Here is a 19,001-nt window from a genome sequence, read left to right as displayed (position 1 = left end):
TCCATGTTAATGTCTGTTAACATCTTATTTAACGCCAAATGTTGACCTACATTCCTTCACTGAATGACACAGACTTCAGTCAGTCATAAATATAGTGGAATGGGTACAAGGGGCACCCTCACAGTATTGTAATCCATCATGCTGATGAGGTACAGTCTGGAGTGGAAATGACCTAATTTTATACTGTGGGATATATGATAAATTAAAAAGAAAGCAGATAGATAAGCAGACTGTCAAGACTAATAAATCATTGCAAATACTAATAGGCAACAAACAGGCTTACTCAGTGAAAACTGCTTTCCAATGAGTAAATAAAGACAATAAGCATTTTGAGAAAAACAAAATGAAATTTTGATTAAAAAATGATTCAAGGTTCATTCCATACTACAAGGTAAAATGAAATCCTATGATTCGGCTGTGGATCTTTCTTCAAGTGTGAGGAAGAGAGGGAAAGTAGCAAATATTTAAGGCATAGGAGAACAAAAAATTGAGTAGGTAGGAAGAGGTGGGGACCGGGTGGCAAATGTGCATAAAGCGAGTGAGAACTGGTGTCCAAACAGAGGGAGAACAGGAGGAGAGGTGTGGACAGCCAGAATCTGTAAATGAATACAAAGGACTCGGAAGGAGGTGAGCCTGTCATTGCAGAATCACAAGGCAGACACACAAGCACAATCACAAAAAGGCAAACAGGCGGAGGGTTACCTGCTGCACTCCATCTCTTCTGGCCAGGACACTCCAAACATTTCCATGAGCTTGGTGCAGTCCCGGTGTGCCCGCTGGCAAAGCCGGCGGCAGGGCAGGGAGACGCGGCCGTACTCTGTGCACACAGGGGCGTAGAGAGCACACAGGAAAGGCCGCAGGTCCAGAGAGCACTGGAGGTTCACCATTGGGTGGAAGGGCTACAAAACAAACACAGGACACTTAGCGAAGCCCAGAGCAGAAGAGCAGTTATTTTTCTAAGCTTTAGAACTTTTAGGCTGTCAGAAGAGGTGTGAGATCTTGCTCAGCCGTACACTCTACTTATTGCTTTTCAAAACCAGGTTAATGGGTCAAAAAAATCCTGTTAAAATATGAACAAAAAGAACTAATCAAATGCTGATGAATAAGTGCTTTTGTGAAGAATGTGCACTCGTGTTTTATCAAACATTCTGATATCTGAGGTTTCAAAAAGGGGTCTTAAAACTACTCTATGAAAAATGGGTTAACATCTTATACCAATAAATGGAACAAGAACGTAGAGGATCATTATTAATGCCAACCAACAGTAAGGAGGACTGCAGGATCATCAACCAAGGGAGCAAGGTGGGGTACACCCTGGACAGGACGCCAGTCCATCACAGGGCACACAAACACACTCACACCAGAGCACCGAGGCCAATTTTCCCAGAAGCTGATTAACCTACTAGTATGTCTTTGGACTGTGGAGGAAACCCCTGTGAACATGGGCACAACATACAAGCTCTACACAGACAAAGCTCCAGGTCCAAAATAGAACTCGGACCCAACACTGCAAGGCAGCAATGCTTAACACTATGCCAACAATCTGACAAAATGACACTTCAAATAATTAAGCTTTCATTGACTACAAATTCTTGTTAAAAGCTAAATTCACAATAAAGTCCACCGAAGGCTAAAGGACATCCAGGCGTTAACTCTGAGTTAACTAAAGCACACCACCCCCCTCTGCAGAAAAAAAGACTAGGGAACCACAGTAACTTGATGCTTCCAATTCAAGTGAACAGGGTTATCGGCAGTTCTGAATGGTTTTTTTTCCATGAAACACACATTACACACAAAGGGCCGTGGCAGCAGTTAGTGATGTCAGCCTGCTGTGTGAGGGAGCAGCTGTCAGGCAGGGAATTGACATGCAAATCCCAGGAACCAAGTAACAATGAAAGCACACTCACTGCCAAGCCATGACACATTCGCTTCCTACTGAGGATGCACCATTGTCTCCACCGATCTGCCTTAGGGAGCTCGGAGGAGCAGATAACCCTCAATACATCAGTGGCATGAATGTGAACCTTGTTTAAACCCAGAGATCCAGTGAATAGCAAGACAGGGAAATGGAAACTGAAAATGAACCACGGTGCTGCTAAATTACAGTTATTATACCTTTTTAAAAACCTTTGTATTGTTCTGCACACCAGTCCTGTCTAAACCTTCACTCTTCAGCCTCCAATATTAAAAGTACAGATAATCCCCGATAAATCAAAGAAGAAAAATCCTTACCCCACATCTCTTGCATTATCTATAATCCAATCTCCTGGGATGTTCTGGCTCATTTTCACTTGCACCAGTATACGTCAGTGCATGGTTAAACCAAACTAAATTCAATTTTTTTGTATCCAGTAGGTGATGGTGGCTTTCCATTAAGCAGATGCAAGAAGAATGTTCCATAATAAATGTGATGTTCACAGCTTGTATTTTGAAGTACCCAGGTACATTTTTGGGCAGCTACAAAATACTTTCTACAGGTTTTCATTTCAACTGAGCTATTAGCTGTGTAACTGAAGATTAGTTTATCTAATAATTGGCCAAAATAGGTTTTCAGGTGTTTATAGGTGCTTAATAGTTTATTTTAAAATTACCTGTAAAAATGTACAGGTTAAAGGATGAATGATCTGAGGGTGGGCTGATTGCAGGAGTCAGCCTAAACATCCTCATCCTTCCTTTAAGGACAGGCCAGTATATGAAAAGTGAGATTCGAAGATTCTAAAGCACTTAAACCTTAAACTACTTCATTTAAAATCCACATCTCTTATCTACAGCTCTGTATTGATGATAATGGGTCAAGTGTTTGACAAATCATTTCTTGGTTAAATAATGGTAAGAGAACATGAAATTGCGTTAACTTCTCCTGAGGATGTACCTTTGGTAAACAATGTAAAATGACTAAGATTGTCGGTTTCAGTCAACTAGTTCAGCTGTGGACTATAAAAAAAAGTCACTTCAAAAGTTTCAGCTGATTCAAATTTTTCTAGATGATTATTTTCAAGTGCATGTCTCTGAAACATGTCTTTTGGGTAGGATGACATAATTTGGGAAAGGCTGTACCCATTCTGTATTATTCTGTGTACTGGTACTCATGCAAAAGAGAATAAATGTCTGCTCAGAAAAGTTTAAAAGAAAGTCCTAGGTGAAAGGCAATACACTGGGGAAACTGGAAATTTATGGCAACACATTTACATAATTACTTAAGACAATAAACTGATGTTGCTTTATCTAATCCAAAAAACTAACAGTTCAATTTGCAGTCCCAACATTCATTAATTATTTCTATATGGTGCTCAGTATACTTACTATTCAAGCATATTGCACTGTAATCCAACCACCTATATACTGTAATTGCCTACACTGTATTTTTGCTCATTCTAAAATTTACTACATTAGATATATGTTGTATCTTGCAACTCACTAAACTATCCTTCTTAGGAATTATGAAATATTTCACAGGTTACTAGTGATTAATAGTTTTTAAATGCATTGAACTTGTTGCCATTGGATAGAGTAATGAGACAAACGAGTAATTAAGGACCTTGAGGACACGAATATATCGTCTTAACTATAATTTAAAGGTTTCTCCGATACTTGATCCTGGTGTCCTTTACTAAAGTGTAAAAATAATATTTATTGTTTTCTTGCCTTCATACATAATAGCACTCTCTTAATTTTCAGCTTCCTTGTGGAGCTCATGGCTGAGAACACATCTATTATATTAACAAGACATGCAACTCAGTGAAGACAAACGCAGCTGGTGTCAGCTTGGCTTCACTTATCACACATCAATGATCTATTGTACTGTCAACAGTGACACCCCAACTGACCTACTGCTGTGTATTGTGGCCTCCGGTGAAAGCTTCCTGAAGAGAAACATTCTTCATCCATTTTTCATCCAGAAAAAATCTTTTCTGCATTAACCCACTTTTGTCTTCGTTTATTTCCATCACAAACACAAGACAACCATATATTTTACACCAGAAATTCATAAGAACATTTATTCCCTCCTCTCACATGGGGAGTCATGACAAATGGTACTTTGCACAGATATACTGCTTGAATAACATAACATAACATAACATAACATCACTTTATTAGCCCTATACAATTTTGTTGCATTAGGAATTCGTCTTTTCGCATACCCCAGCTTGCTCTCCATGAAACGCAGACACACAGACAGGGAGAGAAGCTTGGGGTCAGAGCGCAGGGTCAGCCATTGTACAGCGCCCCTGGAGCAGTTGGGGTTAAGGGCCTTGCTCAGGGGCCCAATGGAGTAGGATTTCTCTGCCGGCTGCAGGATTTGAACTGGCAACCTTCCAGCCACAGGTGCAGATCCTTAGCCACAGAATCACTGCTCCGCAACAGTGTGTCATAACATAACAGTGTGTCTGGTTAAAGAAGTAAAAAAATTATAATGTGATATCATTAAATGCACATGCTGTTCTGTGATCTCTTTAACTTCCTTTGTTCAGTCCCTAAATCTTAATAATCACACCATGTCTGGTTCACAAATTAAACAGAACCTCAGTAGAGCATGTTTTTTTCCATCCCAGTAAAATGCATTATTGTAATAATGAAATGTATGTGTTAGACAGAAGCATCTCACACCTGAAGAAGGCTCCACAGCCAAAACGTTGTGTTTTCTTTCTTCACTTTTCAGCATGGAATAAACCTATTACTTGCTCCTTTTCAGCCTACGCATGCTGACGCAGCTACCCACCTGAACTACTACAAGAAGCATCTTTATCTAACAATGCAAGTTACGTGATACTATGCCATTTTAGCATCAAAAGTATTTTTTGACTCTGACAAGAGGATATGGAAGATACCCCTGATGACAGGGAGGAACTCATGCCACTACTGCCCTGCGCAAGCAAGGACAGAAGTATTAATGTTAATTTAACACAACGGACCATCTCGTTCTCATAGAAAACTTGTGGATAAAACAATTAAATGTGACTCTGAAGTACTTTCTGCTAATATTTCCCAATTCAGCTGTTTTTAGTAGTTAGGAAAAATATCAAATATCCATGTAAATAACTGTTTCTCAGGTCTGGCTCTTGGTTGCCATAATCAGTTCAGGTTTTTTTTATTGGGAACCTTGGTATTCTTGGTATTAAAATAAAAACATCTGTTACAACGACATAAGGCTGTTAATAGAAGCCATTCCAGACATAAAATGAAAAAAAATTAAAACCTTCTACAGGCTGTGGTGATAATGTCCTTTATTGATATGTAGTCGTTTGAGGCCTTGGTGCATCTTTTCCACAACAAGGTATAAACAAAAACCTGCATTGGCTGCTTTGGAAATTTGCAGTACACTGGCACTGATTTAAACATATGAACAGAAAAATCACATGCAATACATATGTAGTTAAGAGAGTAACTAAATGAAAGGAAAGGTAAGAATAATATTAACCACAACATACATTTGACCTGACTGTACTTTACTACTATTGATATATATACTAATATACGGTATTTGCTGATGATAAAAGAATTGTAGAATATATTGTTAGAACATTTTGTTCTACTTGGAATGAAATTCATTTGCACCTGCAAAAACCTTGCCACTCCCTGTCCTACATTACTTTCCCTGAAATAAAGAAAGACTTCAAAGGTAAGGAGAGGTCACACCCACATTTTAAATCTTTGTAGAATTGAATGAATTTGGTTTAGCGCTTATGGGTCCTTTTACGGTTTGTGAGTTTACTATGATTACTGTCTCTGATCTGTAGTGTAAATCTAGCAAGGGTGTGCAAACCTAGTCCTGAAGAATCAGTCTCTTCTGCATTTTCTGCAAGCTGAGATCAGCATGACTTAATTGGATCAGTTGCTTAATTTTCCTCATCTCATTACCTGACCATAAGTACTTATTAAGGCCAGCTCAAGACTGTGGCTCCTACTGCATGTCTAACATCAATTATAATAAAAAGCAGGAAGTGTAATATAAAGTAATATAAAGTAGAAATATGAAATTAATCCTCTCAAACATTAGTATTTTTAAATAAAGAAATATACAGTATGATGGCAGTAGGGTCTCATCTGTTCCTTCTTTGAATGAATTTGAATAGAAACCCAGCAGGAGGCAGAAGCAAAAGCAGTACAAACAGATACTGTTTCGAGTTAAAGGGTGCAGGTGGACTGTGGGAGCAAGCATTCCCTTTAATTAACAGGACCGGTGTCGAAAAAATGACAGATAACGTTAGAAACTTCTTCAGGCAGTGGCTGTTGTTCCCAAGGCTAGACAACAGGGCTGGATTCCTTACAAAGTTAATGAGTTTAAGGAGATGAATTGAAGGCTACAGGCTCTTTGTGGCGTAAATCTTCTGAGGAAAACTGTTTTTAAAAGCCCTGATAGTGATCTCTCTGTGTGCAGGTGTTATGTGGTAGAGTAGAATGGGGCTGGGTTATGGGATGGAGGGAGGTGACTCTGGCAGCTTTTGAGAAATGTTCTGTAATAGAAGTTTTTTTTTCCCCCACAAGTGGTAGAAATTAAATACGTTTAAAACTATTCAAATAGCCCCTTAATTTTTTCCCTATTGCCCAGAGTCAACCAGATAAAAAAAAATCTCCAGACAGGATAAACAGTATAAAAATCAATCCTTGCCATGGAACGTTTATTAACCAATTAAGGAGAATAAAAATGAACTAAAAATAATATTCATACGGGTGTTATATCCTAACCTCATCCTGACTATAATAAAGAGACATTATATTAAAAAGTAGAAAAGAGGAAAATATTTAACTCCAGATCTACATGATTAAAGCAACCAAATCCTCTCATTTGCATCCCAACTAAAAGTACATATTAAACTCAGAGAAAAAAATATTGCTTTTATATATATATATATTCCTTCTTCATTAGATCCCAATGTAGGTAAACTTATTCAAGACCAGGCTCCCTAAACTTATTCATGGCTCATTGGATACAGGACATAACCATTGAATATAAACATTATTCACCATATTTTTAAAAATATCATAGCGGTGTTTACTGTGCACATACATCTCTGTTCTGAATATTGTTGGGACAGCTCATTCAACAGTTGGTGAAACAAGTGCTCAACCATATCATATGTCACTGGTTAACCGGACAGGAGTTAAATGGGCTCTGGGATTAGTGATCAGCAGTGTCACCTGCAAACTGTGTGAGTGACTGATGGGAATAACACTCAACAGCTGAGGTGTTAAGTAAAAAGCAGCTCTCTACATTTTATAATTAGAAAACCTCCAGTATTTTGGGGAAGAAATGGCCAAAGGCACTTCAAAAGGGACAGCCACACCGTTAGCTCATCCAGTAAAATAAAATATTAAATCAAACATTCTTTAATAAAGGTTAATAATCATTTCAAAACACTTCACACATTATTACATATTTGTTATAAATGTACTTGGTTAAATGCCAGATTACACAGATAATGATCTAGATCCAACAAGGAGAAGGATTAAGTTGAATGATACTATTGCAACATGATAAATATATTAGGGATAGTCTAACCACAAACTATCAACAGAAAAAACAACATAAAGCAACGTTTTCAGTAACAAACATTTATTTTCTTTAGATTTGTAACAAATGTATTAAATTGTCAAGAAAATCACATCATTAACCCCTGGTGTCCCTCATATCAGATTGAAATATGCATTGAAAACATAAAGCATCTAGCTTTTATTGTCTCTGAATTTATGCTTATGGGTATAAAGGTATTTATAGGTATTCTCTTAAACTTGCAAACTAGTAACTCAGGTTAAATTAAAGACAGCTGCACATTCCCTAAAACAGGTTACATTAAATACAGATTTAGAGCATTTTCTTTCTCTATTATTTGTGGAAAGGGTCTCGAGACCGCTTTCTAGGGAAAAAAAGAGTATTGTGAAATTAATTGTTTTTCTTACATTTCACCTATCAATCAATGTGGTCATATGATGTCGGTGGTGAAGGCAGACACTTTTAACTGGTCAGTTTATCACATTAACAAAAAGTTTCTTTACACAAGAGATGATATTTGGCTGCTAGACCTGAAATGTGAGGTAGGAGAAAGGTGATATAATTTAAAGGAATTAACATAATGAAGGAATAAGACTAGTGCAGAATTTGTTTTCTCATCTCTCATTTCTACATTTCTAGTGAAAAGAATCTCCCCCAGCCAGTTCTGAATTTGGATCAGTCAGCTCTTCTTGGTTTCATCATCTCTCTCTACTAGTGCTTTGACTGCATTCATCCTTTACATTTTAATCCTGGCTACCATAGCAACCACCAATGCAGCAATAGACCAAATTAAATGAGGGTTTCACCAAGGCCTCCATCATAAAGGTCAAAGGTCACAGTGGGGACCGCCTTGTGAGAGCAGGAATGCGTATCCTTTGTCAGAGTACAATTAAAAGTGGTTTCTATAGCAACCACAGTAGCCAGGATGGCAAGAGGAGAAGCAGACAAGAAAAGAGACACAGGAAGAAGCCAGAGGCCGGTCTGCAGAAATCACATACAGCTAGAATCTTTACATTCTTTGTTAAAAGTTAAAAAACACTAGTCTTCACTGAAGTCTTTTGTATAAAAATATAATTATGAAAGTACATGTAAAAAATATTATTCTATTTATTCCTTCTTCATTAAATTCCAATGTAGCAAAATGAAATTGCAGTCTTGTACAAAAATATGATTTCAAACAACTATATGAAGAGGAATTTTTTGGGGGAAACAAAATTACAACAGAGCCCGTGAGAAACAAAGTTTTAGGAAGCATTTACTCAACTACTCATCAGAAGATTAAGATTAGGGCTTCATAGATTGCAAGGCCTTCTTTAATTTATTAAAATATCTTATTTTAATACCAACCAGAAAACTAATTTAAGAAGTGGCATGAATTATTTTTGTTACTGCATAACTGTTTAGACAGTTCTTCCAGACCCTAATTTCTACTCTATCATGTATCTCCCGGCCATTGTACTACTCTACATTGTAGATCTGTGTCACAAATTTTATAATAGATTTTATTTTCTGCTCTATAGCATGTACAGCTACACTGTACAAAAACAACCACATTTCCTTAGTACTGTGCACTGCTGTCATTTTATAGTGCTTCCCTTGTAAATATACAAAACATTGCATTTTTGATATCCAAATCATTAAAAGGATGAAGCCTAACAGATGAGAATAATGATCACCACATATCTCAAATCTCCCAAACCTACAATTGCATAATGGCTATCACACTTCACACAAGAGAGATCAGTGCTTCAATGCTGAATGAAGTGGGCTCCCTCCTAAACAACACATAAAGCCCTTTTGTAGAGCTTGGGATGAATAGTGCTTGGACAGATTTTTATTATTTCAAACCGCAAAAAAAAAGTGTAAAAGTCATTTAAGTATTTTTTTATAAATTATTTTTATTACTCGGAAGCCCAGAAGTTGTACTTTAAACATGACAAAAGTAAAATTCACTGACAAATGCTGGGCCTAAACACTATACATTAGGAAATCTCCAATTAGGCCTACAGTATATATCACATCCAATTTCAGTCATCCACACCCCCTGCTGCTACACTCTTTGTAATGATCGAATCCGAGCTCACCTCACCACTGGTTGTTTCTTTAGGCATGGTGATGCATAAGGCTGTATTTTCTGAACCTGGTTGCTTGATCTTTAAAGGTTATAGAAAGGTTAAACACTCACACTGCCATTGATCATGTCCACGTCCTTAGGATTTTGCACAATACATGCACACATGCTTTGAAATGTATAGCTTAATCGCACACAACACCTCCTACTACTACTTGACAATAAGCAGCCGCAAGGAAAATGTAAGAGGAAAATTCCATTCACTGAAAAATTCCATAACAAAGGAATAACAAGTCTTTTAAAAACTGGAATGTGAGAGCTTTTAATTACTTAATCCATACGCAACAATGAGTTTTTCTGAATAAAGCAGTATGGTAACCTAGGTTTATTGTGATAATGTTTGCCATAACATCTGTCAAAGCTGTTTGGTTTATATGACCAAACTTGGGCTTTTTTTTCATTAAATATTATTAGAACTTGACATTAAAACTTTACAATGCAGTATGGAGTTATTACAAGTCATGTGATAGCTTTCTCTCTGTCTATTGCCGGATCACATGGAATCTGATCATTTTTATAAAGCATCTGCTTTGCATTAAAACCATTTAAAAAACGACTGTTTTACTGTAATTAGCCACAGTATTTCATGTTCCTCTAAGGTACAAAGCAGTTTATAATCAATTCCAAATGAATAGCTTCTAGGGAAAAAAAATGTTTTATTTGTAAATCATGCATGTACTGCTTTACAATAGTGCTGCAAAGCACTATAAAATTTTGCTGTTCATTGTAGGTTGTTTTATGCCAGAATGTCTCCTATTTACTGCCGCATACTTGACTGAGATGGTGCTAAAGCTCACACCAAGCCACGCACAACAAGCAAAGCTGGAAGCCAACTTTCAACACAATAACAAAATCAAGATAAGATAAGATATAACTTTACGGTCTGTCCAAAAGTGTGAAAACTTCATTTAGCTTCACCATACAAAACAACAACAACAAAAAATAACACATAGCATAAAATAAATACACATTAAAAACAAACAATAGTCTTAGACGTACAACAATACCTATACACATATCTCACACTGCCCATATCATACTAACATTACACATGATTCAATAGTTTTGCACAGAAAAACATTCACTTAGCCGTGTTTAATATACTGACTTCGCAGGGAACAAAGAATTTATTGGATACATTTTTCTTGGCCACAGGCATTCTAAAACATCCCCCTGAATGTAGCAGTTGGAATTGGAATGAAGAGGGTGGGAGAGGTTATCAATGAAAAACTGACCTTTCTTTTGAACAGCAATATAATAATAATAATAATTGCTTACACTTATACAGCGCTTTTCTGGACACTCCACTCAAAGCGCTTTATAGGTAATGGGGACTCCCCTCCACCACCACCAATGTGCAGCATCCACCTGGATGATAATGCAGCTCTTTAAGCTGTTTCTGAGGACGACCAATTATTTTACTATCAATATTAAGAATATGTGCCTTTATTCTTAATAATCAGGCTACTACACTATACCGTGATGTCAAAAGTAATGATGCTTTTTACTAACATTCTATAAACCTCTGTAAAATATTTTTACTCATCCCAATCCCTTTGAATGTCTTGAGCAAAATATACAATGACTAGGGTTCTGAAAAATGCGATTGATATTCTATATAAAGTGTAAAAATTCATCTATTATCATTCCTAAGAATTTGAAAAGCTGAACCCTTCACCTTTACAGGCTGATTAATAAGGAAGAGAGACTGAAACAGGATTAAATAAAATCCAGGCATGCTTCTCTTGGAAAAAAAGGTGGTTGTGTGTGTGCCCTATTAAAAAGAATGAACACTATAAAAGCAGGAGCCTGGTCAAGACATAGTGCTGTCCACAACATTTCAACATGATGAAATGCAGGATTTCCACAGGGACACTTAAAGCCCTTAACAGATGGGCTGTTGAAGACATGTATTTTTGTTCACAATTCATAGCAGTCACATGATGCTCTATAACAACGCTGTGCTACAGAACAGCAAAAGCTGGTCAACAGAGTAGTTACCCAAACAATTTAATAAAAAATGCCATTGTAGTTACTCTAAACAGTGATCTCTATAATAAAGGATAGCATCACTGCCAAAATACAGTTGTAAAACATTACAACACTTGATACAGCTATGCGTCATAGCTCTGTATTTAAAATATTAACATACAAACTGCTAGTTAAGCATGTACCCTACCATGACATGTCAACGGGGTTATATCACTTCACAGCCTTGGTTTGATATACTGGATTTTCTAAATTGAAAACTGAAATGTTTTGTGGACAGTATCTGACATTAAAAAAAGATCTACAGTTCATTCTCTAACTGTCATTGAGTTAACCGCTTTTCTAATTGAAAACAGAGTGATTCCAACAAAGCTGAATATTGGACTTTTCTAGTAGTGTTCATTTTACTGCTTGGTAATTTATAAGTGCTTTAATTATCCATCCTTCCTTCTTATCGCTTCATCGAATTCAGGGTCGCAGGGGAGCCAGAGCCTATCCCTGCAAGCAGCGGACGCAAGGCAGGATACATAAACACAGACACCCACACATTCACACCGGGGCCAGTTTTCCCAAAAGCCAATTAACCTACCAGTGTGTCTTCGGATTGTGGGAGAAAAACCAAAGCACCAGCAGAAAACCCACGCAAACACGGGGAGAACATACAAAGTCAACACAGACAGCAACAGAATTGAATCCAGGGCCCTAGTGCCTAACCACTGTGCTACTCTGCTTTAACTATTATTTGCACAAATAAATGCTTAAAAGTATAAAAACACACAATTTTGAAATACACTGGAAGATACTCTTTGACTGTGTTTATATATATTGACACTGGCCAAAACATTAAGGCATTATCACCATGATGCAAGAAAGAGCTAGAACATGACTTATGTCATGTATTAAATATTGGCAGTGCAAACCCATTCATTTTTTCTATCTAGATCAATTTCAGACAAGGCTGTGATGAAGGTAATGGTGTGAGGGATTGAAATGCATGCTCTGTCAGTTCCACCAGTTTTCAAAAGGATTGATATAAAAGGTATGTTCTAGTCATAAAAGATTCTGAAAGTCTAGGTCCTAGGCACTGGGAGAGTCTCTTCATTTGACTAGGGGTTACTAACATTTTGACAAGCGAGTAAAACATGATCAATCTCCTAACTGGAATAAAAAAAGTCTATGCCAACATGAAATAAAACAGGCTGCTCACCAAACCACCTTTTCATTCTGATTACACACACAACACCAAAATACTTCCAATACTAAAAATAAAACTTTGCAATGAAATAGTTTGATTTCAGTTTTTTTTAATGAGGTGTAGAACCTTTAATAAATTGAATTCCACATATTTACACATAATACATTTTTTTTACCTTCAATGTCTTCTTTGCAAAGGTAATCAAACTTAAATACAGATTTGAATTGGGCAGCAATACCAACGCCTTCAGGAGTGTGCACTTTTACTGTTGCTCCCGATACTGTTTCTAAAAGCAACGGATGCCATATACTGTACACTGATTTTTTTATACATTCCTATGCTGGGAAAACCGACTGCAACACAACTTAAATAACAGAAGATAAGACACAAAAACGTGAAGGCCATTCAGTCTATCTAGTTTGCTTGGATGCTAGTAGCCAACTCATCAGAAGACCTCACTCAGCCACTGCTTGAAAGAAGCCAGGGTTATGAGCTTCAACAACATGAGTGGGAAGTTTGTTCCACACCCGAACAACCTTTACATAAATCCCTTTTAACAGAACATTATCTGAACTATGGCAAGTAAAACAGTGCTCTCCAAAAGTATTCACCACCTTCCAACGTTGTCCCATTCTGTTGAACAACCCATGCTAATTTTTAATCAAAGCTTGAAAGTTCAGACTGTACGCTTCCAGGGGGGAGAACAGTTAGATGTCAGCAAAAACTGCACAGAAACATCACAGATATATCAACTGCATAAATTTACACCCCCCAACCCTCGTCAATAGTCCCAAGACATTTAGGATAAGCCTCTACTACCGTCATGAAGTTATCTCCCATACAAATTGCACAATGACTCCCATTGCATTCCTTTGTGCTACATTTGTGCCATTAGAAGCATTTCTAGTGCTTTCCTGAGACATAATGGATTCTTTTTTTTTGGGGGGGGGGGGTAATGTCACTCAGCCCCTCCTTCAACTGCAAACAAACCATTCTTATCCACTTCTGCCAGTTTATGCCATAAAGAGCCATGTTTTTGCAGTTTTGGTTTCTGGGCAAAACAATAAATTCTTTTCTCAGGAGGTGACATTAGTCTCCCCCGTCACAGCGGCGTAGGAGAACCAGACTGGTCTTTTTCATTTACAGTATGTTGTTAAAGTTGAGCTTGTGCTCCTTAGGTTTCTAAAATATAACTTGTTCTGTTTCGGTGGAATAATGCCGCTCAGCCCAGCCCCCCACCCCCACAGAATAGTGCAATTCAAGTCATTTATATCAAATTTAGGTAACAAACTGACTGGACCACTCCAGGACAATCACTCCAGTGTAGCTTTGACCTTGTGTTTTAGGTGACTGTCCTGCTGAAAGGTGAAGATATTGGCCTAGTTTTAGGTCTTTAGCCAACTGAAGTAGGTTTTTCTTTGCTTTATATATTTGTCCTCTTCATCCTTACAAGCTTCCCATTCCCTGCTAATGGATGGTTTTGACCGAGTGATGCAATATGTTGGATTTGCACTAGATGTAACCCAGCATTACATCTAGTTTTAAAAAAATCCAATTTTGTCTCATTTGACTACAACTTTTCCAGTTTGCAGTATCACTAAACAAACATGTTTGTTTTGCAAACTCCCTGCAGGAATTCAGATAGGTCTGCCACTCAGCCAAACAGCCAGCTTTGTGGAAAGCTTTTCATTGTGCTTGTGCATATGACAAATAAACCAAACTGAACTGAAGTCACTGGTATATTATGGGCTCTTGCCCATTTTATTCCATTTCACCCACTGAACTTTCTTTAAAGTCTTTAAAAGCTGCCCTTGGACTTACGGTGGCATCTGTAACCAGCTTTCCCCTTGCCCAGCTGCACAGTTTGGAGGGACAGCCTTATCTAGGCAGAGCCCAGTGGTGCAATACGCCTGTCACTTCTTAATGATCAACTTCACTATACCCACAGCAAAACACACACCTCCTGAACTGCACCTTCCTACAATTTTATCCCCGAGTTATGAAAGCTCACGGGTCAATAAAACTTTCAACTTTGCTTGAAATTGAGAACCTCAATAGGTTAAGTGTGTTAATTCAGAAAATATGAGAACCAATGCTATTGCGCACACTAAGACTATTCCAAAATTGTGTGACTTGTCAAAGTAATTTTGTGCACGTGAAGTACAGTAAAAGCTTTACTGGTCTTTTACGAAGCCGACTGCTTTGCTTACTGTTATGTGCTCCATAAAACCAATACAAAATTTTACCCCTTACTGCCCAGGAACATTTCTGGTTCACTGCCATCTTTTGAATGGATGCCACTCGATTACTGTGAACATCCACAACAGAGAAGATATACTTTCTCATCTTTGCCTAGTTTATCCAAAAATATTTACACAAACCCACATTCTCCGTGCTGCCTTAGCATTGTTCCGCATTGCTTTGTGTGTGTATCTTGTCTCACGTGTGCATAATGCGGAACAATTTCCGCTATAATGTGTCTTCCACTAAAAGGGTAATGCTACCCTTTTAGTCATAGATGAAAAGCATTCTATTGATGTGACAAGTAAGCTAACACTACGAATTGAGGTATGTTAAGTTACATAATTTGAAGCAATGCTGTTTGCTTGAATTACTGTTTAATTATTAAAGTACCATACAGTTTAATATAACACTACTACAGTTGTAAGTGCAAATACACTGTAAAAGAGTGCCTTAAGACTTATATAAATTTTGGCTTACAGATGGTTGTGCTCAACATTTAGCACTAATGCTCATGTGATAACATACTTAAATTTTGATTTACCCGGATATTTGATTATCCAGCACTCCTTATTATTCATGGATGACTGATACCATCATCCATGACTTTTGCCGTAATTTTGTTGTAATTTAGATTTGTCATAGCAAAGGAGGGTGGATATATATGCAATCAAAATATTTTTAATTTTGTTCTTTCCTTACAGCTTTAACTTAAACTTTTAATTTATTTCACGCATAAATGTGCTGACATTGAGCTTTACAAGGTTTTCTTAAAATATTCACTTTAAGAAATATCTATGCATCATTTTTAATTAAACAAAATGGGACATCACTTGAATGGGCTTAAGAAATTTGTAAGGCACTATATATCCACGCATCCATTCATTTGTAGTACCAATGTAGGTTGCAAAGAATACATATCTCAGTAATATTAATTTCTGTAGTAGCAGTTTACTCGAAGCAGTCCAGTTTTTTTAATAAAGGAAGTTTTATCAGTCTTAAGTGCCTCTTTTAATGTTTCAGGTAGCATTGCAAGAAAACGGGTACATTTCCTATTCCACAACAGTCTGACCCATATCAGACGCTACCATAGCAGCACTTTTCCACCACAACATGGTGTTTATAATAGGTATTTCAGATTTAGTTTGAACTAATATACATATATTGTAGATTAGATAGATGTGCAAACATAAATACCATTAATTGATTTGCTCTTTTGCATAATCAATTCAATTTGCATAAAGATCATGACAGCAGCATTAACACTTTCAATTCCGATCCTATCAGAGCTCAAAAGCTGAGGCCCTAGTCAGGACTTGGAAGGAAGACCTCTAAGGAGAACAAGGTTGCAGTTCTTAGTGGTGCTCTTCAGATGAGACAGTAAACAGAGATCCTACTAGACCTGAGCTCCTTTGTAGTAATGTTGCTGGTGTTGTAAAGTGGATACTGCATTTCAGCAGTGGATGAAGTGGGTCACCACCTACAGTACCTACAGTATATGCAGACTGCTTTGGGAATCAATGTGAAGATGGGAAGTGCTACATACGACGACAAACAATTGCATTTATTATTTTTCTCTGCCTCAGAAAACCCAAAAGGGCTCAAATAACAACAGAAACATGATGTGCTTTCCACCCACAGCCAATCGGCATTGACTCCCCCCTCCCCCCAAATCATTGATACACTAGAAGAGGTAAAATCAAAGTACCTCCATGGCGAGAGCTGCAGTCTGCTGGTCATAGTGGTTCAGCAGGTTGGGCATGAAGGTGGTGTTGTAGGGTAAGTCCTGACACATTCGCAGAATGACAGGCTCACAGGTAAACATGCTGTGCCCTTCCGCTGTATCCATGTGGATTGCCAGATATGTGCACATGGGGAAAAAGATCCAGAGAAACCTCATTCTGTATCACACTCTTCAGATAGCGGAAGCAAAGAAACTCTTCTTTTAAATTTTTTCAATTTACAAAAAGGTTCAATGACAATAAAAAAAAAAGTCAGGGAATCTTGAAAAGTTTAGTCTTAACAAACTCCGCCACATCCATTTAATCCAGAAATTTCACCCGTGAAACATTGCAGCTTCTTTTGTTTCCAGGATCATTTGTTAATCTTCGGTAGATCTCTATGATTATCCATCTTCCTTCTCTCGTTCTGGGATTAGGTGCCAGTCGTCAGTCCTTGTCCCTGCTCTCCCCTTACAAACTCTGAGCACTGCAGAACACCAAGAATCACTTTAAATCCCCAAAACCGAGGATCTTTAATGGGGACTAAGAAGACTGTAAGAGCCGTTTGCTGTTGTACAGTTGCACACCTCGGTGTCCAGTGCAAGACCAGCAAAAAAAAGTCAGTAATCGAGCCAAGAACCTGGAACAGGAGAGATTAAACATAATGAAGTTTAAAATATCACAAACTTTCAAGTTCCCACTACCTAGCACACATGGAGAGATTAAAATAGCCTATCAAACAACTTTTTTCCACACACATATATGAAGTTTGGTATTTCACCCTTAGTAAAAATTACTGCCACATTTAAACAGCCTTTTTGATGAGCATTTAGAGCTTTCTGCTTCGGGGCATATAAAATTGTTTTGATCATATCAAAAGACCAAAATCAATCAGCATAGTTCTTTTCCTCATGTCCTATACTGTACTTGCGCTACCCTTTGCTTGTAAAATACATGCATTGCAAATCTTGTCTGATATTGATCAAACACCTGCTGAAGTAGAAGTGAATTTCAAACCAAAACACTACGATAATTGTTAGTTCTACAACCAGAAACTGAAAATATTACAGAAAATTCTAAAGTATGATGCCAAGACCTTAAAATCAATGTTTCTTATATTAGTCTGATTTGCTCTCAATTGTCTTTCAACATCCACTTAGTAATAAAGGAGCTTAAGTGGTTTAGTTTTAACAAACATCAAACCTATTTCACAGACAGCTTACTCTACAGTTACTCGTTTGTGCGGAGTAATGTTTGATGGTAGTTAATAACTACTGATATAAATAATATTCAGATTTTCCAGGGAATAGACAAGATTATATCAAAATATTTCAATTTATAAATGTATAACCCAATGACGCTTATCTTTTATCTCTGAAATGCTCAGATTATCTCACGTAATACTAGGTACAGTATAGATAATGGTACGCAAATACATCGCTCCTCTTTTTGGTAAATCTAGCTTTTAAAAGTATATTCCAAATCGTACACACCCTCGCACAGTCAACATACAGCCTTTGTAAAGATTCGTCTTTTGTATTGTATTTCACGACTTCAATTACCCCCTGCAAACCAGCTCCCATCCCCCAGACTCGCATCTCCATCCATGTAACCCTATCGCATGTGCATGGTAACACCTTCAGTGCGTGCACAATAATTTCACAGAACAAGAAGACCAAGTAAAACTACTAGGATGTTTCACATATGGAATTTAATGGGCCCAAAATACACAAGTCCCGATAGATTTCAGAAAGTGAGATGGTTTTCACTTAGGCAAACAGTAGAGATTGCATTTGCCTCGCCTGATTTTTAGCTTAAACGCTAGAAAATGTGTGGCTACATTCATTCAATTTCGAGACGTGTGCTCTTTGGTACTAACATTGTCGTAAAAAACTGAATGAGTCGCGGAGGAAGAAAAAAAAACACTCAAAAGCCACAGTATAAAACGCACATTATCGCTATTGTACATTGTAACAACCCAATCGGAAAAATCAGGCTCCGTAAACCAATGCAAAAACGTGAATGCATGACACATACAACGACTAAAAGCATTTTAAGAACCAAACTGATTTCGAAATAAGTTTCATGAATGTTTATCCAATTTATCAAATGAAAGTTCACCTCCAAATCCAGTGATCTCGCAACACAGAGCTGCTCCCTCTGTCTCTAGTGCGGGTGACAATAACGCCAAATCTCTCAGTGCCTTCTTCTTCAGCAGGTTCGTCAGGGCTG

The 19,001-nt window shown here is 37.5% G+C and overlaps 1 protein-coding gene across 1 annotated transcript in view; it reads right to left on the bottom strand.

The window, feature by feature from the left end:
• Positions 1-18,967, bottom strand: part of fzd3a (frizzled class receptor 3a) — a 39,222-nt gene extending 20,255 nt beyond the window's left edge. The window contains exons 1-3 of the mRNA XM_088907453.1: positions 18,891-18,967; positions 16,757-17,409; positions 703-899 (exon numbers count right to left, since the gene is read on the bottom strand). Coding sequence (XP_088763579.1) covers positions 703-899; positions 16,757-16,948 — 389 coding nt within the window. The 5' untranslated portion in view covers positions 16,949-17,409; positions 18,891-18,967. The remainder of the gene's footprint in view (positions 1-702; positions 900-16,756; positions 17,410-18,890) is intronic.
• Positions 18,968-19,001: the final 34 nt, after the last annotated feature.

This window comes from Atractosteus spatula, chromosome 2 (assembly GCF_055471065.1).
Source record: "Atractosteus spatula isolate fAtrSpa1 chromosome 2, fAtrSpa1.hap1, whole genome shotgun sequence".
NCBI lineage: Eukaryota > Metazoa > Chordata > Actinopteri > Semionotiformes > Lepisosteidae > Atractosteus > Atractosteus spatula.
Note: the sequence above shows the minus strand (reverse complement) of the source record. Positions and strands in the feature narration are given on the sequence as shown.